Source organism: Trichoderma breve, chromosome 4 (genome assembly GCF_028502605.1).
Source record: "Trichoderma breve strain T069 chromosome 4, whole genome shotgun sequence".
NCBI lineage: Eukaryota > Fungi > Ascomycota > Sordariomycetes > Hypocreales > Hypocreaceae > Trichoderma > Trichoderma breve.
Genome location: NC_079235.1, coordinates 1,571,707 through 1,598,032, shown reverse-complemented (window position 1 = coordinate 1,598,032; position 26,326 = coordinate 1,571,707). Strand labels below are relative to the sequence as shown.

The 26,326-nt window shown below is 53.2% G+C and overlaps 7 protein-coding genes across 7 annotated transcripts; 2 read left to right on the top strand and 5 right to left on the bottom strand.

The window, feature by feature from the left end:
- Positions 1–234: 234 nt before the first annotated feature.
- T069G_06790 (uncharacterized protein) lies at positions 235–2,941 on the bottom strand (the record flags this gene model as incomplete). Its single annotated transcript, XM_056174000.1, has 4 exons — positions 235–614; positions 706–1,659; positions 1,711–2,216; positions 2,274–2,941. 4 exons carry the CDS (start codon positions 2,939–2,941, stop codon positions 235–237), a joined length of 2,508 nt encoding a protein of 835 aa, XP_056027579.1.
- Positions 2,942–6,025: 3,084 nt separating this feature from the next.
- On the bottom strand, positions 6,026–7,625 carry T069G_06789 (peptidase c1-like family domain-containing protein; the record flags this gene model as incomplete). Its single annotated transcript, XM_056173999.1, has 2 exons — positions 6,026–7,325; positions 7,396–7,625. 2 exons carry the CDS (start codon positions 7,623–7,625, stop codon positions 6,026–6,028), a joined length of 1,530 nt encoding a protein of 509 aa, XP_056027578.1.
- A 965-nt stretch (positions 7,626–8,590) lies between these two features.
- Positions 8,591–10,749, bottom strand: T069G_06788 (eukaryotic elongation factor 5A hypusine, DNA-binding OB fold domain-containing protein; the record flags this gene model as incomplete). Its single annotated transcript, XM_056173998.1, has 5 exons — positions 8,591–9,240; positions 9,334–9,360; positions 9,424–9,674; positions 10,098–10,361; positions 10,730–10,749. The coding sequence occupies 5 exons, from the start codon at positions 10,747–10,749 to the stop codon at positions 8,591–8,593; spliced, it is 1,212 nt and encodes a 403-aa protein (XP_056027577.1).
- A 2,847-nt stretch (positions 10,750–13,596) lies between these two features.
- On the top strand, positions 13,597–17,012 carry T069G_06787 (uncharacterized protein; the record flags this gene model as incomplete). Its single annotated transcript, XM_056173997.1, has 5 exons — positions 13,597–13,629; positions 13,710–14,024; positions 14,097–15,828; positions 15,898–16,148; positions 16,209–17,012. 5 exons carry the CDS (start codon positions 13,597–13,599, stop codon positions 17,010–17,012), a joined length of 3,135 nt encoding a protein of 1,044 aa, XP_056027576.1.
- A 263-nt stretch (positions 17,013–17,275) lies between these two features.
- Positions 17,276–19,119, bottom strand: T069G_06786 (annexin domain-containing protein; the record flags this gene model as incomplete). Its single annotated transcript, XM_056173996.1, has 3 exons — positions 17,276–17,587; positions 17,683–18,679; positions 18,737–19,119. The coding sequence occupies 3 exons, from the start codon at positions 19,117–19,119 to the stop codon at positions 17,276–17,278; spliced, it is 1,692 nt and encodes a 563-aa protein (XP_056027575.1).
- Positions 19,120–20,611: 1,492 nt separating this feature from the next.
- Positions 20,612–21,823, bottom strand: T069G_06785 (uncharacterized protein; the record flags this gene model as incomplete). Its single annotated transcript, XM_056173995.1, has 2 exons — positions 20,612–21,472; positions 21,548–21,823. 2 exons carry the CDS (start codon positions 21,821–21,823, stop codon positions 20,612–20,614), a joined length of 1,137 nt encoding a protein of 378 aa, XP_056027574.1.
- Positions 21,824–23,589: 1,766 nt separating this feature from the next.
- T069G_06784 (methyltransferase domain-containing protein) lies at positions 23,590–25,222 on the top strand (the record flags this gene model as incomplete). The annotated part of the gene is made up of 3 exons (XM_056173994.1): positions 23,590–24,421; positions 24,485–24,689; positions 24,757–25,222. 3 exons carry the CDS (start codon positions 23,590–23,592, stop codon positions 25,220–25,222), a joined length of 1,503 nt encoding a protein of 500 aa, XP_056027573.1.
- Positions 25,223–26,326: the final 1,104 nt, after the last annotated feature.

Genomic DNA, 26,326 nt, shown 5'->3' with positions numbered 1-26,326 from the left:
GATATAACCCAAGCAAAACGCCTTGTGTAGCTTCAACCCATGAGGAGATGAGATGGGAAAAGACAAGAGAAAAAAGAAGAGAAAGAAAATTGCAGGAAAAGAAATAAAAAAACGCCAAATCAACATCGTATCGCACCGCACATGCTCATCACAACACGCACGCATAACAAGGCTTGCACGCCTGGGCAGGAAAATGCTGCGATCTCGCTCCAGAATGCTTTTCGTAAAACATCATCATGCCTCTCGGTGGGATCGGTGATGATGGTGGTGGTCCTCGCCTCGTGACCTGGACTCATACTCATCATCGTCATCACGCCTGTGTCGGCGTCGCCTCTCTCGGTCACGGTCACGGTCACGGTCGCGATCAGGCTCACGAGGGTCGACCACATCGAGATCGTCCCGGTGACGGCGGTGACGGTGGCTTCCACGGCGTCCCCTATCGTCATCGTACTCTTTGTCGTACTCCTGGTCATATTCGCGGTCGTACTCACGACCGTACTCTCTATCATAGTCTCGGTCATCATAGTCACGTTCGTGGTCTCGACCGTGGGATTCACGGTCTCGGTCACGGTCGCTGTCATGATCACCACCAGACTCCTTGTTTCGTCGCCTCTCTATTTCCACGTAGTTCATATGTTAGTCATGTAAAGAGAGAAATTGAACGCAGGGGAGAGACAATTTATGGTAGTCTGTTGGTTGTCTTACCTCTCAAAACTTGTGTGGCAGCAGCATAAGCCTGAATTTCTTCCTTGCTAAGGACTCGAAGAACAATGACAAAGTCATCACGGAGCTCAAATCTCTCCTTGCCAATCTCCAGGGCCTCTGGGTTGACAATCTTGCGGTTGATCTTGGTCCATCGAGCGCCCGGTGGGACTTCTTTCAACTTCTTATCCTCCTTGTGCGGCGCCACGCCCTCGCGAATAGGATTGAGTTCCTCGGGAAACTTGGCACTTGGCTGCTTGAGAATACCCTTGAGGGGCTTGTCCTCCTTCTTCTCGCGCGGCGGCGATACAACGCGGACTTGCTTTTCCTCTGGGGAGCGGAGAACCAGATCGCGCCCGCGGTTGTCTTCACCAGCAGGTGGTGACTCAGACCGACGATCTTCTTTGGCCGGAGGAGATGCCCGGTCTTTGCCATTGGTCTCAGGCTTCTCACTGTCAGACGTCTTCACAGCGGCGAGCTGCTCACGGATTTGCCTTAGATCGCCAGTGTCATTGGGATCAAAGCTGTGAGAGGGACGGTGTCTGCGCGCCGTCTTCTTCTTCCCCTCATCGGAATCAGAGGATACAACTGCTACCGAATCGCCATTCAGCTTGGTCTCAGCCGAACGCCTGTTTCGATCTCTGGCTTCAGCCTCTGACTTTGCGGCCTGACGCTCTCGATCTTCATCTCGGCCTTCAGACTCATCAGAAGCACGGCGTCTCCGTGGTGAACTTGGCTCTGGCATCTCTTCTTTCTTGGCGTTTGGTGAGAGGCCACTGGCAGCCGCAGCCGCAGCCGCAGTGGCAGTGGCAGCAGCACCTGCGGAAGCAACCTTCTCTCGGACTCGGGATCGGTCGCTGTCTTCTTGATCTGCGTCTCTCCTACCATCTAGCCTCTCACGGAGGTTATCTTTATTTCGGTACCAATCTTCCCTCTCGCGGTCAGATCCCCGATCTTCTTCACCATGAGGCCGCCGCCCTTCCTCGACTGGAGCTTCTATTCTCTTACGAGAATGATCTCTCCTGGCTGAATCGTCTCTCTCATGGTCGTCTCTCTGATCATAGTAGCGGCCCCTGGGGTCCTCAATATCATCAGGCTGGACCCGTAGACCGAATCCTCGGGCGGTGACGCTGTCGTCATAGAACCGCCGGGGTTCATAGCCATCATCATCATAGCCTCTGTAATAGTCATCAGGATGAGAGCCGCGAGCTCCTGGCTCCTGTGTGAGCGAAAGAGGTCTGGGACGCCTGATGGTACGCTGCTCTGCAGAGGGAGCAACAACGTCCAGCGGCCCAGATGCGTTGGGGTTGGGGGGAGCTGGTGCAGCAGGGGGGACGTTTTCATATGCTCGGCCGATCTTGTCAAACCCACGGGTCGAAGGTGGAGGGCCACCTCGACTGTCGTAAGGCCGATTAGCTCGGGTGGGATCAAGCGTCGTGTTGACGTTGAAGCTTCGCTGATCCGCGTTATAGTTGATGTTGGGACGGGAATATGCCCGGTCAAAGCTGTCATGTCTGCGGGAACGGGCCGGAGCGGGGGCGGCCCCATGGTCTAAATCATATCGAACCAGCTCGCCGGCGTTTGTATACTGGTACCCGTCATCGCCGTAGTCAATAGCGGCGTTGCTGTGGCGAGAGTTGCTCGGGTAGACAACGTGAGGCCGAGAGTTGCGATAGGCATCGGCGTCGCGACTGGCTAGCACGATCTCTCCCTGCTCCCGGGAGCGGCCAAAGTCGTCGCTGGCAGAGGAGGTGTGGTATGGCCGGGCGGTGCTCCGGGATCTGATGGACGACGCCGGCTGGGAATAGAGCCTCCCGTCGCTGGACCGGTACGTGTCTTGGAGGACCGGGCTTCCTCTGTGGGCGGCAAGGACATCAGCAGTGTGCGGACCCGAAGTGTGCGGGCGGTGATCCTGCATGGTCGTGACGATGATGGGAGGCCTGGCAGACGCATCGAGGGTCGAGCGCCGGTTGCGGCTGGGCTCACGAGGGCCCGGCCTGGGAGCCCGCGGCTCTGGGTTGACGGTCGAGTACGATCTCGGAGGCACGCTTGCAGGAGGCGCAGCTGCTGTGTAGCCTCTGGGAGTGGCTGCGGAATATCTCGTGGGCGAGGCGACGTAATCCGGGTCGTTGGCATACAAGGCTCCATATCCGCCTACAGCGGGCAGAGAGATCCGGGCCGGGTTGTTGAAGGTGGCGGACCGGCCAGCCGCAGGATATCCTCGATATCGATCAGTCATGGTGTTAGGCCCGGACACAAGACGATGCGTCCTCTAGACAAGATGCGAAAGGCGGCCGACAACAATATAAAGATCGTAGAATAAACACAGACTGAGAGCGCCCTGAGCCAGACAGAGCAGAAGCAAATGATGCCACAGACACACGTCACAGGCGGCTGTCAAAATCCCGTCACAGCCAACCGAGCAATGCAAAGAACAAGGAATGAGGGGTCGCCGTCCACGTCGTGAGATAATAATTCTGGTGGGAGAAAATCCTTGTATATATGATCGCGGGGTTCCGTCAGCCTTAGTACCAGCACAGCATCTATCGGCTCTACCAGGGGGTCTCCCACTTGACGGTACGGTTACGAGGATAAGAATTGAAGGCACTCGGTAGAGCAGGCAAGGTTAAAAAAATTTCAAAGGCCCGAGAGCCATGCAGCGCAGGGTCCAGAAAAAAAAGAAGGGTTTGCTTCGTGAGTGATTCGCCCGACGCAAGGGAGAGGGGACACCAGACGGTTAATGTGCGCGATGCAGGCAAAACGGTCTGGGGTTATATGACGACTTTGCAAGGTGCCAGGGGTTGATAGTGGGCAGAGTCCCCGTAGAGTTACGGCTAGGGAGACTCTAGGGAGAAGCCACCACCCACTATAGGCGCTGTAAGTGCACCGATCAGCGTGCTAAATGTGCCTATTCTTAGCGGGACAAGGCCCTAGTGGCGGTCCGGTAGTTGCCAACCAGCGCCCGTTGCTGCGGCTCGAGCTGATGAGAGCTGCTTAGTTGCTGTTGGATGGCGATGGAAGCTCGTGGTGGCATCAGAGTTGCGGCTTCGTGATGACCGAACTGACTGAACAATGAACAATGAAGCTTTGCCACGGAATTGCCCGCCTCAGCTGAGCTACACATGATTAAGCTCTGCTGCTATCCTCCCGGCTTGCTGATTGTCGACGCAGCTCTACTTGGTAAGCTTGTCCCGGACGTTCGGATGTGGAGGAACACCAAGGAACAGGGAGGAAGACACCAGAGAGTTCTCGGACTGGCATCTACTGCAGTGGCCGCAAGGTGGAAACCAGCAAAGGGGCTCAATTATCCGGTCTGTCTGTCTCCTTGGGCACAGACGTCTCGCAATTCTGGAAAAGCTGCCTTGAAATCCTTGGGCGCAGAATTACGGCTGGTGGGCTGGAATAGCCTCGTTTGCAAGTTTGGGACAAATACGATTATGACGTCGCGACTTGATATCGCCACCACGCCAGCGTCAGAGCTAGCTGACTGCACGCCTCTGGTTGCCTTTTTTCCCTCCTCTTATCGGGGCCATATGCATTGCTATGCTAATCTCGCACCGAGATGGTGTTCTTTTTCGTCCCCATGCCGGAGGAGTGCCCCCCTTGTTAGCCATGTTCCCGCATTTGTTCGTGCGAGCAATTAGCCAGGAACGCACTGGATAAGCTAATATCCCGCATCTGATCTGGTGTCACCTCCGGATTCTTTCGAATTTGCCGACCCAAGGACATGTCCCATCTACTGAATTAGGAACCTGCAAAGAGGATATTCTCATTCTTCGGTATGTGGGAGACGGACTACGTGACCCCCGAGTCGAATATGGAATCAGTCGGTAGCCACGGCTTCTCTCCCCCCCTTACACCGAGTCTGCCGACTAGCAAACCTTACTCCACCGTCATACGAAAACCAAAGTTCGCCGGCTTTCCTCTTGATGGTTACAGAACGCCGTCTGATTGATCGCGGCCTTTGGTGCCTTTTCACGGACCACACGCCAATCCTGATGGCTAATTCTTGAGTGGATCGGCTTCAATACACATTCGTAAGGTTGGGCTGCCATACTGGTCCATGCTTGTGCCCAACCTGACCAGGGCCTGAATAAACCTCGGGCCTTTTCCTACGGGAGAGCGTCAACCATTTTGGACGATTTGCAAGGCATGTGCAGAAACGAACGTGACACCCATTGATGTCTAGCCGAGATACCAGTATGGCTCTTTACGTGGTCCCATCAAAGCGAATGACCTCTCAGCATGCAATGGCTTCTGTAAAGGGATGCCATTGGAAGCCAACATCTCACCCTAATGCCTTGCTATATACGAGTATATGTACGCATGTATGGATTGGGTTTACGTCCAATACTTATATGTCAAACTATTGGCATGCGGCATCCCAGTACGGCACTTGATATCGAGCCCTTCCCGTCTGACACGTGCATGCACTGGCATATGCCATGCACAGGCAAGAAATACATACAGATACTCTGCGTACGCCCGTACGTGGGCATATGTGGGCATGGAGGCGTGCTCGCATGCCCGTTGCATACCTGGACGAGGCTCGCTTCAAACCTTGAGGGGCAGGGAACGAAGGGGCATGCGAGTACGGAGAGTTCAGAACACTACTGTAGGTAAGGAGGGCATGGCTGTACCACCCATGAGAAGATTGGCAAGGCATGGGATTCCCTGCTCTGCCATCTCTCGATGAAGGGCGAGGCAAGTCTCTGGGCACCCCCAGAACCTTGGCAGCATCGACATCAAAAGCCCACTCGACGACAAGTCCCACAACTTAGCACATGCTGGATCCCTGCTCCCGTTGAAGCCCAATGCGGCCGTTTCCCGCCAAGAACAAGCGCGGGTTGGGCACATATGACAAGGGGGGATGCTACACTATTCCAGAAGCCATGGGACGCTGAGCCGTCACGGTTGCGTCCGAGCCGTATTCTGGTCAATTGCTTGTTTCTGAGCTGAAGGGCATGGAAGCATTGGGCTTGTTTTGAGAGCTGAAGTTGTATACCATGTAAAGTGCTCTTTCAATGAGACGTTACAGTTGTTGCCCCTTGAAGGTGTGTTGGTATATATGTAAAATTGCGGCAGTCTCACTATGGCCGCCTTGGAGTGGCTCAACTTACATGCACATATTCGCCAGCCATACTTGCAAGGTGTGGTGAGATACAGACACTGAAAGATGTTGAAATCGAAAAGTTTGAAAACTGCATCCATTTCATTCAACGTACTTATAACTTACAATCAGGAATTAGGCATACAGAGTAAGTCAACATGGACAAAAGAACTAGTAGACACACACTGTCCAATACTCCTCACGACTTGTACTTCAAGCCAACGAGCCCATCGGATCCCACAACGGCAACACAATGGGCTCCTGTTTCAACACATCTCTCACCTCCTTACTGCAGAATCTCGGGTCTACGACAGCTTGGTAGACAAACTCGTCCATCCAGGCATCGCTCATGACAAACCAGCCCTTGTCACCAGCTGCAGTACCCCAACTGTTTTGCACTCTCCATCGAACTGGTTTGCCCGTCTTCTCATCCACATGGACCGCCGTCAGAACCATGGCGTGTGTCATGAGACTCTCGCCCGTCATGAGCCTCTGCGCCTTGGTCATGCCCTTCAAGCCGGTGTTGATGCCGGCCTCGTAGTCAAATAGATCCAGATCCATGATGCCCGCCACCCTGTCACTGAACTTGCCAACATCGCAGCCGAAGAAGATGGGCAATCCGGACTTGAGCATCTTGACACATGTTGACTTGAGAGTGTCCATTTCCACATTTACGTATGTAATGTCCCGGCCGCCAACAATGTTGCCCAGTCTCGAAACGGTGAGCTTCTTCAATGGATCGTGGCGAGGATCATGAACCAGCGAAATCATGCTCGTAATGACATCCGAAGTGACGCGGAATTCAGAGCTGTAGATATCCTTGGAAAACGCCTTGGGAGTCGTCTTGACCTCACGAGCCTTGCCATCCTTGTCAAGGAACTGCCACGTAAACTCCTCTGTCGGCTTCGGAGGCTGTCCAAGCAGGAGCGTCATGATCAGCGCAATCTCCTGAATCATGTACACCTTGTACGCACTAATAACAGACGGCGGAATCGGCGTCCCGTTGACCAAGTCGCGCAGCTGCAGCGCAAACTCGCGCAGCTTCGTCTTGATGATGCTGTTGAGGATGCTCGAGTTCATGGCGTTCCAGCTGTCCGGGTACAGGCTCTGGGGCACGAGGCCGTACTTCTCGACGAGGTTGTACACCATATCCCACTGCCCGCCGTCCGAGACAATGTCCCCGAGCAGCCTCTGCACGACGCGGCTGTCGAGGTCGTCCTTGGCCGTCTCGACAATCTGCTCGAGGAACCAGTTGGCCTTTTCGAGCTTGTCCCAGTAGAAGAGGTAGGCCTGGGACAGCTCAAAGGACGCCAGGTTGTGACGCTTCATGAGGGCCACGCGGAAGACGTTTGTCGAGGCGAAGAGCCAGCAGCGCCCGCTGGACCGCTGGTTGGTGATGGGATCGCCTTCAAACGGGATCTGGACGTTGAAGACGTGCTGGTTTGCAATCTTTACCGATGGCGAAACCAGAGCTTGCCGGGGATCAGACGAGCTCAATGTGGCATGCGCCAGTCTGAAGAGGAAACCTTGCCGTTAGAATCTCAATCATGTCGTCGCTCAACTCAGAGAAGCCGTCAACTCACCTGTTCTTGGGATCCTTCATCACATTATCTATCCAGAGCTCGAGTGAAGAGACAGGTAGGCCCTCAGGCTCCCGCTTGATATGCTCATGATGCTCCTCCGTCTTCTCAGCATCGCCGCTGACCTGGACTTTGAGAAAATCTTCATCTTCCACTTTGAAGCTGCGGAGGCGCTCCAGTATAAGCTTCTCGCTCTCCGAGGCAGTGACTGGCTTGGACGGTTGGCCACCCATTATAACGACTCGTAGAAGCTATTTCTTGGTGTTTCCCACGTTATGTATCTTCTCTCGCCGACAATAGCAGCCTTCTCAAGTGTATGTCAGGATATACGTCTGAAGTAGCAAACTCTTGGCACACGACCCGTGAGTCGACGTAACGCTGGAGCAGCTTCTTATCTCACAGACATGGATCATCTGCATATGCTTTTGCTTATCCGGCCTCTCCCCCTCATTCCCCTCTCTATAAGTTCGAAATCGCGGGCTATCATTTGTCGGCTATAATCCTACAGATTGGTTCTTTTGCCACGCTACCTGCTTTTGGCTATTCACACGTACCGTCCCCAATTTAGGGCACCTGCTTACAATTATTTGACCATCAAGGTCATTATTTCTCTGTCGCCGGCCAATTCTAACCACCTGTTTGATGGCACTGGTATCTGTAATGGAAATAAAAGATCCTTGAATGTTAAATACTGGGTATAGGGTAGCTTGGATAAGTTACAGAACCACACGTCGGGCATGGTGGGGCCGAGCATAAAGCGCTATCAGCTCTCATAAACCGGCCATCGTGTACTAACTTGTGGGGTTTCCCCATGTATCTTATGACCACTCAGCTGGTTGATGGTACCTGAATGATACATGGCACGGAAGTTGTTTACGCGTTTTGAAGGCAGTGCATGAGATAGAACGCGACAAGGCAAGGATTCAAATCACTTCATAATGGAATCACCAAGAGATAGCAGGGTACAAGACATTATGCAAAATCCATCTTAATTACAGTGCGGCATATAGGTAGATCCTATCTACTGGGCACTCTGCCTCATAACCAAAATACAACCCTAACCGATCCAAAAATGACAATCCGTTCCGCGCACCCTCCAAGCCCATGGGGTATATTTCACATTATTCAGACTAGAACCGAGCCTGGAATATCCATAGGATGGATGGACAACCCGACCTGAGAACAAAGCAGAGCTTGTTTACAAGCGAGAGCCGTGGATGACCTTCATCTCAACAGCGAGCTCACGGCCGCCATCGTTGAGAACGAGGACACGGACGCTGCCACGGCCAGACTCGAAAGCCTGCTGGAGACGAGACCAAAGGTTGGACTGGTCAATGACAGACAGACCCTGCTTGACATCGCCGGTCTCGGTCATGGCAGTGACGAAGCCGTCAGCCATGTCGAGGACACGGTACTGCTTGAAGACAGGGCCGAGCATGGTCTGGACAACAACGCTGGGGGCGGGGTTGGCAATGAAGGAAGACTCCTCGTGCAGCTGCTTGGTGAAGAGGTCAACACCAAGGTAGCGGTACTGGCCAGTGGCAGACGAGGTCGAGATGCGGATGACCTGGCATGGTCGGCCCTGGAGCATCAAGAAGTCACCCAGACGGATGTGGTGGCAGGGGATGGACACAGTGTTAGGCTGCGACTCGGTGGCAGGAGCTGGGCGGCGCGAAGAATTAGCATCGTGGCGGACAACATCAACCTCAACGTGCTCTGTAATGGTAGTGTTATTATTGTCACTGTGATGATGGTGGTGGTGGTGGTTGTGATGGTGATGGGGAAGTAGCTTGTCGGCAGCCTTGGCCAAGCCATGCTTGACATCCTGGCGGATGGAGTGGTAGGAGCCTACCGGCGACACGCGTTAGCGTACGCTTGCACGCGTTTGGCTGACAAAGAAGGAAAAAGTAATAACAAAAAGAAAGGTTAGTATTAGCTTACCTTCGTCGTCGTAGTAACCCATCTTGGCTGATTGTTCGGAAGGATACGGAGTAGACTCGCGAATTTCCTCAGTGATCTTGATATCCTCACGGAAGTTGGGACGGGCAATGGAAACACGCTCGTCGACGGTGATGTCAGAGACCTTGTGAGAGGACTTTGACTTCTGGTGATGAGGACGACGGACTTGAACTAGTTCAAGACCGGTAGTAGCTTCGGGTTGTTGAGGACGGAAACGTTCTCGGTATTCACGCTCAGCAACGTCAATGGGGTTGGAGAAGCGGCGAGATGAATCAACTTTGACCTGAGTCTCAGTGTAGTCGCGAGGAGGAGGTGGGATAGGTCTAAAAGTACTCGAGTTAGTTGGAGAGATTCCCTTTTGTGCTTGAGCTTCCTTCGTCTCTGGGCCAACACCTGTGGGCCCGGGCACCCCTGAGCCGGGATAAAATAGCATGGCTGGGAACCCTAGCTGAACTCCCACCCCGGCTGTCAGCTCCCCATAGTGAGCTCCGCCGCCCTCCCCGTGCCCATTCTCATCTCCACTCGCAATTGACGCGTTCTAGAAGCCGCGGCACAAGCTGCGAGGAGAATACGAAGGGCAATTTCAGCAGCCGCGCTGGCAGGCGGTCTTTGCTTTTGCTCACTCGGGGTCCCCATGGCCGCTCGCTCCCTTTCCCCCTTTTTCCTCCCTCGGCGGCTCACACCGCAAGGGACGAGAAAAGGGCAGAGAAAATCGTAAAAGAGCAAAGAAATAGATATCAACTTACCGGAACTCTTCCTTTACGAAGCGTTCGGACTGGCGGGAACCGGGACGGCGGTGACGTTCTTCCTCACGAGTGATACGGACCTCTTCTTCAAAGCGTTGTTCGACGCGAGGAGGAGCTAGGTCAGTGCTTGGGGGGAAAGAAGAGAGTTGACCCTCCCGTCCGGCTGGCTTCTTTTGAGGGAGGGTTAGTTGAACCTCCTCGTGAGTGGTGATTTGAGTCTGAGGGCGTGCTGCTTCGTTGTCCTTATAAGTGGACGGGAAGATGCTAAAGGGCACGGGAACTCGGGCTTCAAAGTCCAGGTTGACGGCTTGCGCTGGCGCGAGAGAATCTTCTCATACAACCTTCCGTAAGATCACGAAAGGAAGACAAGAAGGATCCTCAAGCTTTTGTTCCTGAAACAAAAGTCGAAGAGAGAGAGAAAAGAGAGAGGGATTGGATACCTCTAGGAGTCTTTTCTTTCTTTGTTCCTTTGTTTCTGGTGGGCGATTGAGATAATTGGAGGGAAGGAATGGCGGATCAGAAGCAACGACGCTCGATGGGCTTTTGAGGTCGGGGGCTAGGCCTGCGATTGAGGGCGTGCTCGCTGTGTTGCGTTGCCAAGGAGGGTAAGCCTATCGGGCCTCCATGTTTACCTGCCACCGGGACTGGCCATGTTGTTGTTTATTCCCATCACAAGCGGCTTAGTCCTGTCGTATCCTGGCCTCTCGTCTCCGCCATCGTCTCCACATTCAGCCAACCTCATCCAACTCCCCTGCACGCTCAGCAAGCTCAGCAGGCATCTCGTCCACTGGTTTCCCGAGGCTGCGTCTCAGGCGTACTAGAGTCTCCAGTCGCCAGTGGACTCTTCGGACATGAATGCTGCAACCCAGCGGTAAGCGGATGGGACCCCAAGGGCGACCAAGAGCTCCCCAGCCTCCTTGCTTCCCTGCTTCCCTTGCGTCCCCCTGAATCGGCCGCTGATTGACCAGTCAGGCTCGGCGATTGATGTTCATGGCTACTCTGCCACTAGTGGCAGTAATAAACCGGTAATGTAATCTAGTACCTGTAGTACCCCGTAGTAGCTGCGGTAGCTCCCCATACAGTAAGTATGGGTGTGGTCAGCTCCGACCCAATTTTAAGCGCGACTGTGGCCTCCCTCTTTGCCTTTTGGCCAGCAATTGGCGCGACTGGTTCCTGGCCTAGAGGGTTCCCCGATCCAGCCTCATCGGCTATGGGGGCCAGCAGACCGCGGGCGAGAGACTGAGCGAGCGAGACAGACGAGACAGCAAGCGAGAGAGGCTGGGAGCAGCCCGTGCCGTGCCATTGAGTCTGGTAATACTGATAGACCTGCCAGCAGCATGTGCCGCACTCGTATGGCGCCACCGGGAAAGAGTTTGGGCTTATCAAGGGAGGGCAGGCTCCGTCCGAGCTGATGCTGCATCTCTGTCCATCGTTTATCCTCCTTCGCCAATACCGGCTGGAGGAGGTCTATCAAGCGCCCACTTTTGTGATGCACATGCAGTCTTAGCTGCAGCAGCGCAAAACAAGAGATGGCTGGGGGAGGGCTGCTCTCGATCTTGTCGCGCTCTGGCTATTTGCTGGCCAGACTCGAGGGCCCGTCGTTGTTCGGGGAGCTGCACATTCGGGGCTGCCATTGGCCAACTTGGCGTGCCGCCCGCCTGAGACTATGGCTGCGGTTTGCTGCACGTACAGTATGTAAAGGGTGCTCGCTCCCTGCCACCCGTGCGTGTGTTGACATCGTGTAAAGCCGCCATTGGGCTGTTTGATGCTAATGCAGCAGGATAATTGCGTACTCGATTGTACGGCAGCTGTGCTGTAGCACCCGAAATATGTGGCTGGGTGGCAACAAGCAGCCAGACTTGTCGGATCGGTCCCAGAGGGGGACCCTGCCTAGCTCCAGACTCAGGCTCAGATAGAGATGGCTGGCAAACTATTCGACCAGTCGCGGGCCAGGCCTCGGTCCGCTTTTCGGGCAGCTCATTTCCTTCTCAGTTGGCCATGACGTTCTGGTGGGAAATACGCAGCGGTTCCCTGTGCCCAATCCATGGCAGATCTGTGCCTTTAAGCTCACTCTGTCGGCCGCCCCTGGTTTGCCCGTACATTCGTCCTGAACATCAGCATGGATCTCGTGGGCATCGACGTCTCGTGCATACGAGGAGCTGCCAAATGCTGGGGACCTTGACTGTCTTCCCGTCTCCTCTCCACCTCAATTATCTGGTTGCTGGGACGACATTTGCCCAAGATGATCCTTCTGCCTCTGGGGGGTGACAAGGATATCGCCAGCGTTTCAACCTGTACTGTAATGTGTACCACTTGGACAGTACCAGCCTCCAGACGTCCAACAAGGTGGCAGGGAGCAGGTCCGTGCTGCGACGCGTCGTTCTCGCGAATCGCGAGTGGACCGAGGAAGAAGCTCAATTTCGCGTTTCGATTGGATTGGTGACATGGACGCGGCGGGTCCAATCGTGGCCGCATGTGCCTCGGTCGAATGGCTTCAGCTGCTGATTTCCCCAGAGGTTTGCCCGGAAGAGCGTGAAGCCTTGTTGAGTGCATTGGAGCAGCTGTCACACCAACTCAAGATTAGCGGCCGCGTGGCCTAATGGCTAAGGCGCTAGATTTCGGTTTCAGAGAATCACCTTCTCTAGAGATTCCAGGTTCGACTCCTGGCGTGGTCGTCTGCTTCTGTTCTCGCTTTTTTGCTGCTGTTTCTCACTTCTCACTTTTCATTTTTTTGCCCTGGTGGTTTGTCAACGTTTAGTTGAGTCGGCGCGTTTGCTTACGAGCGCTGCTGTAAGGAGGCGACGAGGAATTTGGCTGCAAAGGTCCTTCCCTAATAACCCAGCCTCCTCTTTTGACTGTTATGTCCGCTTTGGGCAACTTCTAGTGCCTCTCACTCGTATCAGAGTGTCTCACCTTTTTGCAGACTAATTTCTCGACTGCATGCTTTACTAAATGCTCTACGTAAGCCGGAGATTCAGACCGATTTCTTCCAGCCAGTTCTTTTGGCTCTGCTTGACTTCAGCTCCAGCGCTTGCATGTGCTGCAAATCAGCGTCAGCTGCTGCCGCCGCAATGCACAGCAGTTGGTGTTCTGCATACCTTAGTAGGTTAGGTAGCTGTCAGTGCTAGAGCTATACTGAGCTTGTCATCCATTCCGCTTGTATGGGCGAATAGCGTCTTCCACCTAGATACCGTCCATATGCGCTCCATACAATATCGACCTGTAGATTATACGTGTACAGTCACTATTGTACGCCTGAGCTATAGCCGTCAATCTCTCATTTTCCCAAACATGAGGATATTTGCTCCAACTTTACTTACAATTGCCTATCTCAGCTCTGGTTCCTTGCCATTATGCGTTATGCCAGGCCACGTGATGCCCATGCTTATGTCGTCACAGCTGCCCCGCGGCCAAAGTGCCCCACGGCGACCAATGTTGAAGTTTCCCACCAAGCTTCAAATATATACGCTTCAGGGTCTGCGCAAACTCAATTACCAGCATGAAGCAGAGGTTTTCGTCTCTCGATGTCAAGGTACTTTGCGACTCCGCCTCTTCCTCTCTATATGAGCAAACCAGCGCCACCAATCGCCTGCTGACCACTTCCTTGATTAGGTCATTGCGCACGAGCTCCAAGGGAGCTTGGTGACTCTGCGGCTCTCGAATGTCTACGACCTCTCCTCCAAGATTCTGCTCCTGAAATTCGCCAAACCTGATAACAAGCAACAACTTCTCATTGACAATGGATTCCGCTGCCACTTGACCGACTTTGCCCGAACAACTGCGGCGGCACCGTCTGCTTTTGTAGCCCGGCTACGCAAATATCTCAAGACCAGGCGATTGACGTCCGTTGCGCAAGTAGGGACCGACAGAATCCTCGAGTTTCAGTTTAGCGATGGCCAATATCGCATGTTTCTCGAATTCTTTGCTGTACGTTGACTGCTGTATCCTGGCTGTCCTGTGAGCATGTTTCCACGAGACTAACCAAGGGTGTTGTTATAGAGTGGAAACATCATTCTCACCGATGCCGACTTGAAGATATTGGCCATTTCTCGCAATGTTAGTGAGGGAGAGGGGCAGGAGCCACAAGGGGTTGGCCTACAGTATTCTCTGGAGAATAGACAGAACTTTGGCGGGATTCCACCTTTGACAAAAGAACGAATAAGGGATGCCCTTAAGACTGCCGCCGAAAAGGCCGAAGCAAACACAGTAGCCGCTACTTTCTCCGGTAAGAAAGCAAAAGGCAAATCTGGTGGCGATCTACGAAAAGCGTTGGCGGTTTCTATAACAGAACTGCCTCCTGCCCTGGTTGAGAACATCCTTCAGGCAAATAACTTTGATGTCTCTGCTAAGCCGGCTGATGTGGTTGATAATGAATCGCTACTGGATGAATTGGTCAAACATTTGTCTGAGGCTCGTGATATTGTCGAAAACATCATCGCACCTACAACTTGCAAGGGCTACATTTTTGCAAAGAAGAAAGCGACCCTCTCAAGCGGAGCAGAAGAGACCGACGAAACCACTAAACACGAGGGATTGCTCTATGAAGATTTTCATCCATTTATCCCGCAAAAGTTCAAGAGTGACCCGTCTATTCAGGTATTAGAATTTGAAGGGTATAATCGAACGGTCGATGAGTTCTTTTCATCTCTAGAGGGCCAGAAGCTAGAATCTCGTCTTGTTGGGAGAGAAGAAGCTGCCAGGAAGAAGCTTGAAGCAGCCAGGCACGAACAGTCCAAGCGAATCGAAGGTTTGCAGGATGCACAGGCAATGAACCTCCGCAAAGCAGCTGCGATTGAAGCCAATGTGGAGCGAGTACAGGAAGCCATGGATGCGGTAAATGGCCTTCTCGCGCAAGGTATGGACTGGGTTGATATTGGAAAGCTCATTGAGCGAGAGAAGAAACGGCAGAATCCAGTTGCCGAGACCATCAGCCTTCCCCTGAAACTAGCAGAAAACACCATTACGCTGCTCCTCGCAGAAGAAGAGTTTGAGGAAGACGAAGCAGAAGAAGACAATCCTTTCGAAACCGACGACAGTGACTCTGAAGCAGAGGCGAATGAAGCTGCCCGAGTTAAAGATAAGAAAAACGACAAGCTTCTCACCGTCGACATCGTTCTCAATATTAGCCCCTGGAGCAACGCGAGAGAGTACTACGAAGAGCGAAGGTTTGCCGCCATGAAGGAGGAAAAAACTCAACTTCAAGCGAACAAAGCCCTGAAGAGCACCGAGCAAAAGATCTCAGAAGATTTGAAGAAGGGCCTCAAGCAGGAGAAGGCCCTGTTACAGCCTATTCGCAAGCAGATGTGGTTTGAGAAATTTATTTGGTTCATCTCCTCGGATGGGTACTTGGTCCTTGGAGGAAAAGACCCTCAGCAGACTGAAATCCTTTACAGAAGGTATTTGCGCAAGGGGGACATTTACTGTCACGCTGATATCCGTGGCGCTGCGCATATTATTATTAAGAATAGCCCAAATACGCCAGATGCCCCTATTCCTCCGGCAACTCTGTCACAGGCAGGTTCACTGTCAGTATGCACCTCGGAAGCCTGGGATTCCAAGGCGGGCATGGGCGGATGGTGGGTGAATGCAGACCAAGTATCTAAATCGACACCGACAGGAGATATTCTACCTGCTGGAAGCTTTACAATTCAAGGAAAGAAGAATTATCTCCCGCCGACGCAACTTTTACTTGGTTTAGGTTTTACGTTCAAGATTAGCGAACAAAGCAAAAGCAAGCACTTGAAACACCGAGTACATGACGAGCGCTCTGCATTAGAAGCCACTGAGTCTGCGGCGACAGGCGAAGATGAGGTGCAAGCCGCCGAAGAAGGTGATGATTCAGAAGATTCAGGAGCCGAATCAGAAGAAAATCAGCCTGGTGACGACAAACGAGCCAATCCCCTGCAAGGCTCTGGCGATGAGGATGAGGTCACAGACGACACAGCAGACAAGTTGTCAGCTGTGAAGATCAGTGACGAGCCTGAGAACGATGAAGCTGAGCCATTGACCGCGGATGCATCCAAAGAGGAGCTAGGAGAGGGAGAAAAAGAGGCAGATACAGTTGAAGAAGAGGATGGCATCGAGGAAGACGAGGTGACACCTTCCGAACAGGCCACTGAAATCTCCGAGGCCCCTACCAAAGCTTCCGATGCTTCATATACTACGGGAGTCTCGGCGGCCACGAAGAAAAGAGGCCAGAAACGTGGACAAAAGGGAAAAGCAAAAAAGATTGCTCAGAAATACAAGGACCAGGACGAAGAGGACCGCGCCACAGCAGAAGCACTGATAGGAGCGACGATAGGACGACAACGGGCCGAAGCAGAAGCCGCCGCGAAAGCCCAGCGTCAAGCCGAGCTGGAAGCCCAAAAGGAGCGCCGGCGGGCCCAGCACGAGCGGAAACAGAAGGAAGTTGCGGAGCAAGAGGAGATCCGCCGTGCCATGATGACCGAGGGCCTGGACGCTGGGGAGCCCGACGAGGCGGAGAAGGCGACGAACCTGGACACGTTGGTTGGCACGCCGCTGGCTGGGGACGAGATTCTGGAAGTCCTTCCTGTTTGCGCACCGTGGAGCGCCCTGGTTCGATACAAGTATAAAGTTAAGATGCAGCCGGGCTCCGTGAAGAAGGGCAAAGCCATCAAGGAAGTGTTGGAGCGGCTGAAGACAGACTCTGCCAGGAAAGGAGTGATAGACGAGGCGGCGAGGGATTCGGAGAAGATGTGGCCCAGGGAGGTTGAGCTCATCAAGGGACTCAAGCCGGAGGAAATTGCCAACAGTGTGCCGGTCGGCAAGCTGAGAGTCATGATGGCCGGAGCCAGTGGAGGAAGTGGTTCTGGCGGCGGCGGCGGCGGGAAGGGTAAAGGTGGTGGGAAGAGTCAAGGAAAGGGAGGTAAAGGGGGAAAAGGATCAAAGAAGTAGATTAGAGATGGTTTAAAGAAAGTAAGCAAGCCTGCATATATGTGTATATGTATATATCTATATATGCCTATATATAGCTATAAATAGTCATCATATCTTGGGAAATTAGGACGCAATCGTAATCGTGCCATGTCATTCGTTTCCTAGCCTCATACCGATCCCAAACCGGTGTCGTTCGAACAAATATCAAATCAAGTAGAAACCATCATATTTCATACATCTCACTAACATATACATATCTATATGTAGTTTTACCAATTTACTTACCTCGTATTCTCCATTCTTCGTATCTCATTGGGCATCCGCGCAATGCACAGCTCGCGGCAAAACATCCCCCACTCGCCGCTCGTGGCCTCGCGCACGGCGTCCTGCAGGTCTATGCCGTAGCGCTCGCGGTAGGCCCTCTTGACGTCTTGCATGTGGAACGAGTCCCAGTGGAAGCGGACGAGGCGCGAGATGAGCAGCTCCCGGCGGAGCGAGTCCTTGCGCGAGGCGGTGATGGCGTGTTGCAGGAGGAGGGCGTCTCGGACGGGGCGGTTGATGACGCCGTTGAGGATGTGTGCGAGGAGTTCGCCCTAGATTGAAAGACAGCATTCGTTAGCATTGAAAATTAATATACTCTTAAAAAAAAGAATTCGTAGGGGGGAATAAAAGGAGAATGATCACATACCACAAGGTTGTTACTCTTCTTGAGCGCGTCACGGGCAAAGTTGCTGCGGTATTGGTGTTCATACTCCTTGAGCACGGCACGCAAATGGCTGTCGCTTCGCTGCACGACGATGGAGATCATCAAGGTCTCTCCACCCTTCTCGGACTTGACCGCCTTGTGCAAGTCATCGACGTCCTGATCGATGAGCTTATAGTCGAGCGGGAGTCTGCGGCCCTCGTAGTCAAACTCCTCCATGCGGCGCTCATCCAGAACCATCAAGACGGCCTTTTTGAACTTATCCTCCTTGAGCTCCGTCTTCATACACTTGGTCAGGCTGTTGTCGTACTTCTTGTCGGAGAAGGAGTCCTTGATGCGGCGAATCTCTTCGTTTGTGCGCCCCATGAGTGACTCAATGAGCAGCTCGCGACGGGTCTTGTCGCCTTGGTACCAGAAGTTGGCCCAATAGGCCTCGCTCTCCCACTTGCCAAGAGCGACGGTGTAGCATGCCTTCATGAGAAGTGGATCTTCGTCCTTGAAGCGGGCGCGGATGTGCTTGGCGATGTTGACGCCCTTGCGGTCCGTGCCAGTCTTGACGATGTGCTTGTACTCTGAGCGGAGCTCCATGACTTGCTCATGCGACAGGCTGGGAAGGATTTCAATGAACGGCGCAACGTCGGGCTTGTGAGTGCCCTTGAGAGCTCGCGCAAGACGAGAGGAAATGTCCTCTGTATCATGGAAGCGAGCTCGTCGGTTGAGTCTAGTGCCATCGCCTTCACCGTCAGAGATGGGCGAAAGGGCATCCACAACTCTCGGGAGGTCTCCCGGGTGCTTGGACGCGAGCAGCAGAGGAGAGGGCATGGGCGAGCAGTTCTGATATGTGCCATGGTATGATTCAAGCAGCGGAGAAGCCGGTGCCGAGGCAAGCGACAGGCTTGCGCCTCGGCCGGTGTTAACCGTCAGCGTCGACATGCGACCGGTAGGCGGCTGCGGTGATCGGTCTCGGCCGCTTCGCCCGTCCCTGGACCGGGAACGCGAGCGGTCACGGCTGGCGGCATCCACCGTCAGAGTGTTGGACCGTCGGTGACCCCTGGGATCGTCCCGATCCGAGTCCGAGTGCTTTCGAATGTCCACCGACTGAGAGCTGCGATGGCCGCTGGACCGGCCCGAGTGTGGCGGCGGCACGCCGTAGGCCAGATTGTCCACGTCATCGAGTAGGCCGTGACCATACTTTTGTGGCAAATATTTCAGCTTGTCGTCGTCCGGGTAGGGCAGATGGCCGCCAGATCCACGAGGGGATCGCAGGTCGTCATCCGGGTACACATAGCTGGACTCGCGCGAGTCACCGTACGAAGGCCGCGACTGCCTGGGCTCCTCGATGAAGCGGCCATCGCGAGACCTGGACCTGGCCCTAGGGTTGGTGATTGAGGACAGGGAAATGGTCGCGCCGGGATGGTCCATGGCTTTGGAGCTTTGGAGCTGGGGCGCGGGGTGGCGTCTGGGGGAGGGGATTTGGGTTTGTGAAGCCGCTTGTTAGTGCGATCCACCGGAAGCTGTCAAGAACCGGCGAGAACAAGCGCAGATTTGACCTGATCTCTGGCGAACAGCAACAATTGCAACAGCGAGGATGGTGATGGAGGAGGAAAGAATCAAAAGACGAGACGAAAAGACACTGGAGCCTCTCTACATGGGATGGCGGTTACAGACTCAGCGCATATGCACCTAGCTGGGGGCTGCTAGTAAACTCCAGGCCACCTGCATATACGCTACACCTTACCGTGGTTAGAGCGCAGAGCCGCTGCACGAGGTGCGGCAGTTCCAGCGAGCTGAGCGCGGTGAAGGGCCGCCAAAGAGGTGCAAGGGCCGTGCCTATCGCTGCTGATCGCTTCGCTTTCATTCGATTGCGACGGAAGCTGAGCGAAGCATACAGTACGCATATGACGCTGGACTGCTTTTCGGTGTCAATTGTAGATAGCACTTGAGGACTTTGATACCTGACGCAATCACCGAGTTAAGTGCTCAACGGCCATAATTGTCTATGGCTCAAGCAATTGAGGCAACAGTCGTGGGAAATCCTTCCTGCAGCAACCCACAAATCAGAAGCTTGGAACACAGCAGGACGAAACTACAGGCGCGCGCCTCGAAGAATAAACACCGATTCTACATAGTCAAACGCGGGCTAGATAGTTGAAACTCCCATCATACGAGTGCTACAGTGATGCCCTATTTCCTCGCACTCACACCAACCAGCCTTACAGAAGATGGTGGGTGAATGGCGCCCTCTCTCTCTCCTCTCACAGCCATCATCGTATCCGCATCTGCGTCTGTGCTCCTGTCCCTCGTATGTACGAGTACAGTTAGTATCTGTACTGTAGAGCAATGCAGGCATCAGTTTCTCTACACCGACTAGGAAAAGGCCAGCATGACCCGACACTAGTGCCGGTGCCAGCGGGTTTCCCTGCAGAGCCTCAATCATGTGCTCGATATGGCGACAGCCGTTTAAAAATAAAGGCTCCCGTGAGTGCAGGTAAGCTTACTCGACCACTGTGCGTGTTTCGGTTTATTGAGGGACCTGGACATACATGCATCATGATGGGACTCGGGCAGCGCCGAAAAGGGCGGGTACTAAGTCTTGTGTTCAATATGAGTACACAGTCCATCCATACCATGTTGAGTCTGTCCGACCTTTCGAGATAGTATATCTGATGAAACACATAGATTGATTGCATCTTATTAGGAAAACAGACAATAACCATTCAAGGAATCAACAAGATACATCAGATACTCGTATGTGCTCAATTTAACACTTTGATTTCTATTTCTCTCATCTCACTTCTATAATGGGCTCTATATCCACAAAGTACGGGCATCATATGTACGTCCTTCCCCTTGCGTCCCGAGACACGTCATATTCATTTCCACATTCACTTCCACATTCACTTCAATTCCCGCTTCAACTTGATTCGTTGGGCGCTCTGCCGCCTCTCTGAAAGACGTACAATGCTTCATCCTTGCCCGCAAAGCTTGGCAGGGGAATCTGTACCACCTTGGTCCACTCTGGGTGCTCTTGCTCCATAAACACGTCCATTGTCATGCTCTTAAAGCCTGTGTATCCATTGCCATTTTGTGTTCCAACAACCGCAATTGTGTCTCCTTGGAAGGCATTGACAAGACCCCTGGTAAAGCTACCTTCGGTGCCTCCCCCGATGCCTCCTCCGACAACGGGGTAGACGAGCAGCAGGACCAAATCTTTGCCGTTGTCGTTCTTTCGTAGCCACTGGACGCCGTCCATGATGACGGTGTCGTCAACCCAATTGACCCTCCACTCGCTCTGCATGTTATCCACTGGATAGACCGTCAGGCCGTACCGCCGAAGCAGAAACGTCCAGTACCCATTACCCGAGCCCATATCCGCAACCGCTCGGCCATCCGCCAGCAGTCTCAACATTGCCAGGCTCTCGTGTGACGGTGTTGCACAGCCAAAGTGGTGCATGAAAATAGGGAGCACATGGTGGCTCGTTGCCACCCGCTCAGACGAAGCGCACGGCCCGCACCACTCCAGATTGCGGCACGACCACGCCCAAAAGTCAAAGTACGGGTTCTGGCTGGGCGGCTGCTTGGACTTGGGAATGGTTAGCTGTGAGGCCAATGCCGGGTGTACGTAGCGCTTCTCTGCCAAGTGCCGCGCGGCCTCGGACCGGATCGACGTCTTCTTTGCGTTGGTCTCAAAGTTTTTGAGAGCAGACGCCGTGGCCGTTGAGGGGCTGAAGATGGAGATGTACGCCTCGATATCTGGTAGCGGCGGCGGCTCTCTCTGCAAATCTTTACTTTCAGCTACAGTTCTAGTTTCATGACATGTGCAAGGGAGCGAAAGGGCAATTGAGCTTACAGCTGTGCCGTCCTCGTCACGATACCAAGCGTGCAGATTATTGACGCCGCCCAGTCCGACAACGTGCTGCACCTCGGCCAGCTTGACACTTGTCATAGCATGGTACGTAAAGGAGTCCCTCTCGGGAAGGCTAAGCAGGACACGGCTGGCGTTGTATAGGTCGTTTGCTGCCAACAGCTCGCGGGCTTGCTGGAGTCTTGGAGCATCCTCGATGACTTTATCTGGGGCGAAGGACGGGCTGCCAACGCAGCGAGGCGCTTTCGGAGTGCGCGACATGGGGTTAGATGGTTTGATTTACTGGTGAGGCGACTGATAGATATGAGATGAGCTGCATAGAGATGTTAAGTCTGGAGTTGAAGATGGAAATGGGTGAGAAAACTATGAGCTGGCGTTGATATGATGGACTTGAGTATCTAGACTACATATGCCAATGTCCGAGAAAAAAAAGTGGGCTGTAGAGCTACGACGGTGTTATTCTTGAGTATTCGGCAGAAATGTCGGAGATAAAGAATAAATCTTGAGATGTGCTAGGAAACCCATACTCGGCTAAGAAAGTAAGGCTCTAGATATCTTTAATGTAATCGGCCTTTGTATACAGGGTAGTTCTGATGGATGAGCATATTGGAGTGAGAGGTATAGCGAAGGTGAGGGGACATGAGATGAGTTGACTTACATTAGCAAATTAGTACTCACTCACTTCAATTGATATCATGGATGGATTGTCTTGCTGCTCACTCATTCAGCCCACTCACTTACTCACTCACTAATACTAGGCTAAGGCAGTTCCATGTTAGTTTAGTTCAATGAGCGGCGACTGCCGGCTCAGCTGGAGGCAGATCCGCCCGCCGCTGAAAATCCCCCGCCAACTGCTAACCAGGTCCCAGTTTGAGAGGGGCATCAGAAGGTTATTTCTTGCATTCGGATCAAGATGCCCCAGCCGGCGAGGACCCTTTTCTTTCATCTAACAAGATCTTGTCGAGCTTCTGCAGGTACAAGCAACAGCCACCTGTACGGAGTAGTTGGCTGCTCAATACATGCGTGAATGAGTGAATGGGTGGATATTCAGTATGGACCGTGCAGAGAGACGTACGAGTACAGGCATAGTACTCCCACCGCATCCTCATGCATGTGCTTCCCGTGTTAGACCAGACGAATTTGTTGGTTGGCTCGCGCATCCCCCGAAGCTGTATGTTGGGCCTGTAGCACTATTACGACGCACTATTGACTCCAGCTAACGAATGAACGATAGCACACACGACTCGCAATGCAATCCCTCCTCTACCGCATTGACAGGCCTCAGCGTCCCTGCTTCCAGCTGTTGGGCGCTGCCTTGCACCGATCACCGATCAAATCTGAGTGTGACGCACCCATGGGCCATTCAAGCCGGTGGCGTCCCCCCCCTGACCGGCTCTGCCCCCCGCCTCTAAAGCTGCTTGTCTCGAAGCCTTCAGCTGGCATTACGTTTGGTGAACGGCGACTATATCAGGCCCTGTCCTTCTAGTCCCCTAGTGGCCTTGGCTAGATCCCGTCTGTCAAGTGCTAATGCACAGCGAACCTTGTTCTTCGATCTGCATTCCAGCGTCCCCCACCATCTAGCCCTCGACCCTTCTCTCATACCTCGATTCTACACTCTTTGAATCAATTAGATCCAATAGCTCGGGCTACGACTTCACCTACACGACTCTGATCTGATCTGATCTGATCTGCCATTCAGTCCGTCCTGGAGCTCCCCTGGAACCTCGCAGCCAATCTCCATCTTGTCTCTCTAAAAGGCGGCACGAGATCAGCATAATCGTTTCCCCGAGACATTGCGGCCTCCAGTCTCCCGAATGAAGACAAGATACGTATTTTGCCCAACGAGCACTGTGTCTGCCAGTCGGGAGATAAATACATACTCTGGCGTACCGTCCGTGACCTGATTCCACCGCTTAGCGACACTCATATTTCTTCGAGCGACTCCAGCCGCTCATTTATTGGTCTTCTTCTTTCTCTTTCACATCGGGTTAGCTATGAAATACACTTCCGCCTCATCTCATTTCGCCATGGATCGGTATTTGCAAGATATCTTGGAAGCTCCGTCTCATAAAACACCAGACTCCTGGACCAGCAATGGCACGACGAGTACTGGTAGCCACTCGACCAGCTCTCCAAGAGTCAGCTCTACCACCATTAGCAACAGCACTGATGGTGCTTTAAATGGCGAATATGAATCTCAGTATCATGCTCATTTACAAGTCAATAATCAGCTTGAATATAAACTGCCGCCCATGCAACTACACGACACTGAGCAAGAGCTGACAGACAACTCGCATGGGCAAACATACCAAGATGCACACGGCGAGATCATCATACCGCCACTCAATCTCACCAAGAAAAATGAGGAACAGCCAGCTAATGGAGAAGTACCCCCATTGGAACGTGCTGCTAGGCCAGAGTCCATAATAGCTCCTTTAGTCCATCCAAATGGCGTCTCTATATTCCCGGAGCTGTCCACTTCCGAACAAGAGCAGTTATCTCTTCAAGCTCTTGAGGAAGCCGAGGAGTCCATCATCGCTGATGGTGCAGAGAGCACAGATGGCGGAGCTGACGACACATCGTCTGATGCCGGCTATGACAGCGACAGTGCCAGCTCAGCGAGCACATCTGCCATGTCCTCGGTCCGCGATTACATGTTTGAGAATGGCCGCCGCTATCATCGATTCCGTGAGGGCAGCTATAACTTCCCCAATGAAGACATTGAGCAGGAGAGGGAAGACATGAAGCATGCCATGGTCAAACTTCTGTGCAATCAGAAATTGCACTTTGCCCCCATTGGCGCCAATCCGCAAGAGATTCTTGACATAGGAACGGGCACAGGCATTTGGACGATTGAGAGTAAGTAGCCGCCTTCACCACTTTTGCTCTACGAATTACATTAACACTCGATCAACTATCTAGTGGGAGACCGATTCCCCAGTGCCCACATCCTGGGGATCGACCTTTCGCCTATCCAGCCGGATTGGCTCCCGCCCAACGTTCGTTTCATGATAGACGACGTGGAATCGCCGTGGCTGCATTCTCGTAACCATTTCGACTATATCCACTCAAGACACACCGTCATGGCTATCCGAGATTGGATGAGGCTCTTCCGAAGAGCCATAGAGTAAATCTTAACCCCCCACTCTCCCACCATGATGAGCTACATCTACTGACCGACATACCACCATCAGGCATCTCAAGATCGGCGGCTGGATCGAGCTCCAAGAAATCCACCACACCCCCAGAAGCGCCCTTCCTGGCGGAAACGGAGAATTGGCCCCAGACCACCCCGTCGCCCGCTTTTGGAAGCATGTGACGGACGGCCTGGCCGCCCTTGGCATCGACCTGGATGCCGTATCCGATGGACGACTAGCCGACACGATGCACCAGGCAGGCTTCAACAATGTCACGGAACGCGTGCTCCATGTGCCCATCGGGACTTGGCCCAAGAACAAGGTCCTCAAGACGGTCGGCCTCTACTGGCGCACCATTCTCCTGGACGGGCTGCAGGCCATTGCCATGGGCCCGTTGACTCGGGGCCTGGGATGGAACCGGGAACAGGTCGAGTTACTCCTGATCGAGGTTCGGCGGGCCTACTTTGACAACTCCCAGCTCATGTACATGCCGTTCCATGTCATTTACGGGCAGAGGACGTAATGCGGTGTACAGTAGATCATCATTTGTCTTGGATTTGCCAAAGCAAGACAGTATATGTCTTGGATTAGTATTTGGAAGTGCCTGTACTACCCCACTACTATGATAGTTAATTACATATTCTTCTTTGATATGATGGAGTTCATTAAAAGTTCGGTTCAAGCCGTTCTTATGAACAACTAGGTGGAAAGGTTTAAAAGGTTTAATTACAATATGACAATACACATAAGTTGTGCTCTGTGTGCCACTCTCTGCTTTGTTTTATTGATCCATAGGTGGCACGGTGAGGAACAACAATGAACATACTCTGCACAAAGGAACTCACTGGAAAACAAAAAAAAAAAAAAAAAAAAAAAAATGACAGCTCTGCAACTAAGCGGTGAAATGTGGTTCAGTCTGATACAGCATGAAGTCAGGGATGATGGCTGGAGGGAGAGCCACCACTAAGCGCAGCCGTGATATACGAATTGGCCAACGAGATCACCCGCTCGTGATCCACTTGCACCTCTCGTCGACTACCAAAGAGGAACGTCCGAGACCTTTGCTTTTTGCGGCCAACACGGCGTCTCGGCCGCAGTTTTTAGCGTCCGTCGCAATATGGAGCTGCACGTCTGGCCGCTCTGGGAGTGCTGTGTACAACACTTTCCCCCATATCAGGAGGCGGTAGTGACAGCAAACAGTCTCACAAATGGCTTCACCTGCCTACAGCACTTCCCGCTTGGGCAGTGGCGCTGGGGACCAGCTCCCGGTGGCGTTCTGACCAGGGTTTCCCGGCGATATCACAAGCAAGACGGCCAAGTTTGCGGACGCAAGGGCTGAGCGAAAGCTGAAAAAGCGGCAGGAGACGGCTGGCCTGCTGGATCCCGAAAAGTGACATGTGGTCAGTCCAAGACGCCGAATATCACGCTAGCTCAGAGAATCCCGATAGTGGAGGACCCTGACGGAGCTGTTTGCCGTTCTCCTGCCAGTTTACGAGAAGCTGGGGACAGATCATTAATCGTAGTGGCACAACTCCATCTTTGCCAGGTGATACAGGAGATGGCCGACGTACAAGCTTGCCGGGGGTGGCATGCGGTCCGCGCCTTAATGTTTGCGGCTAATGTAAGA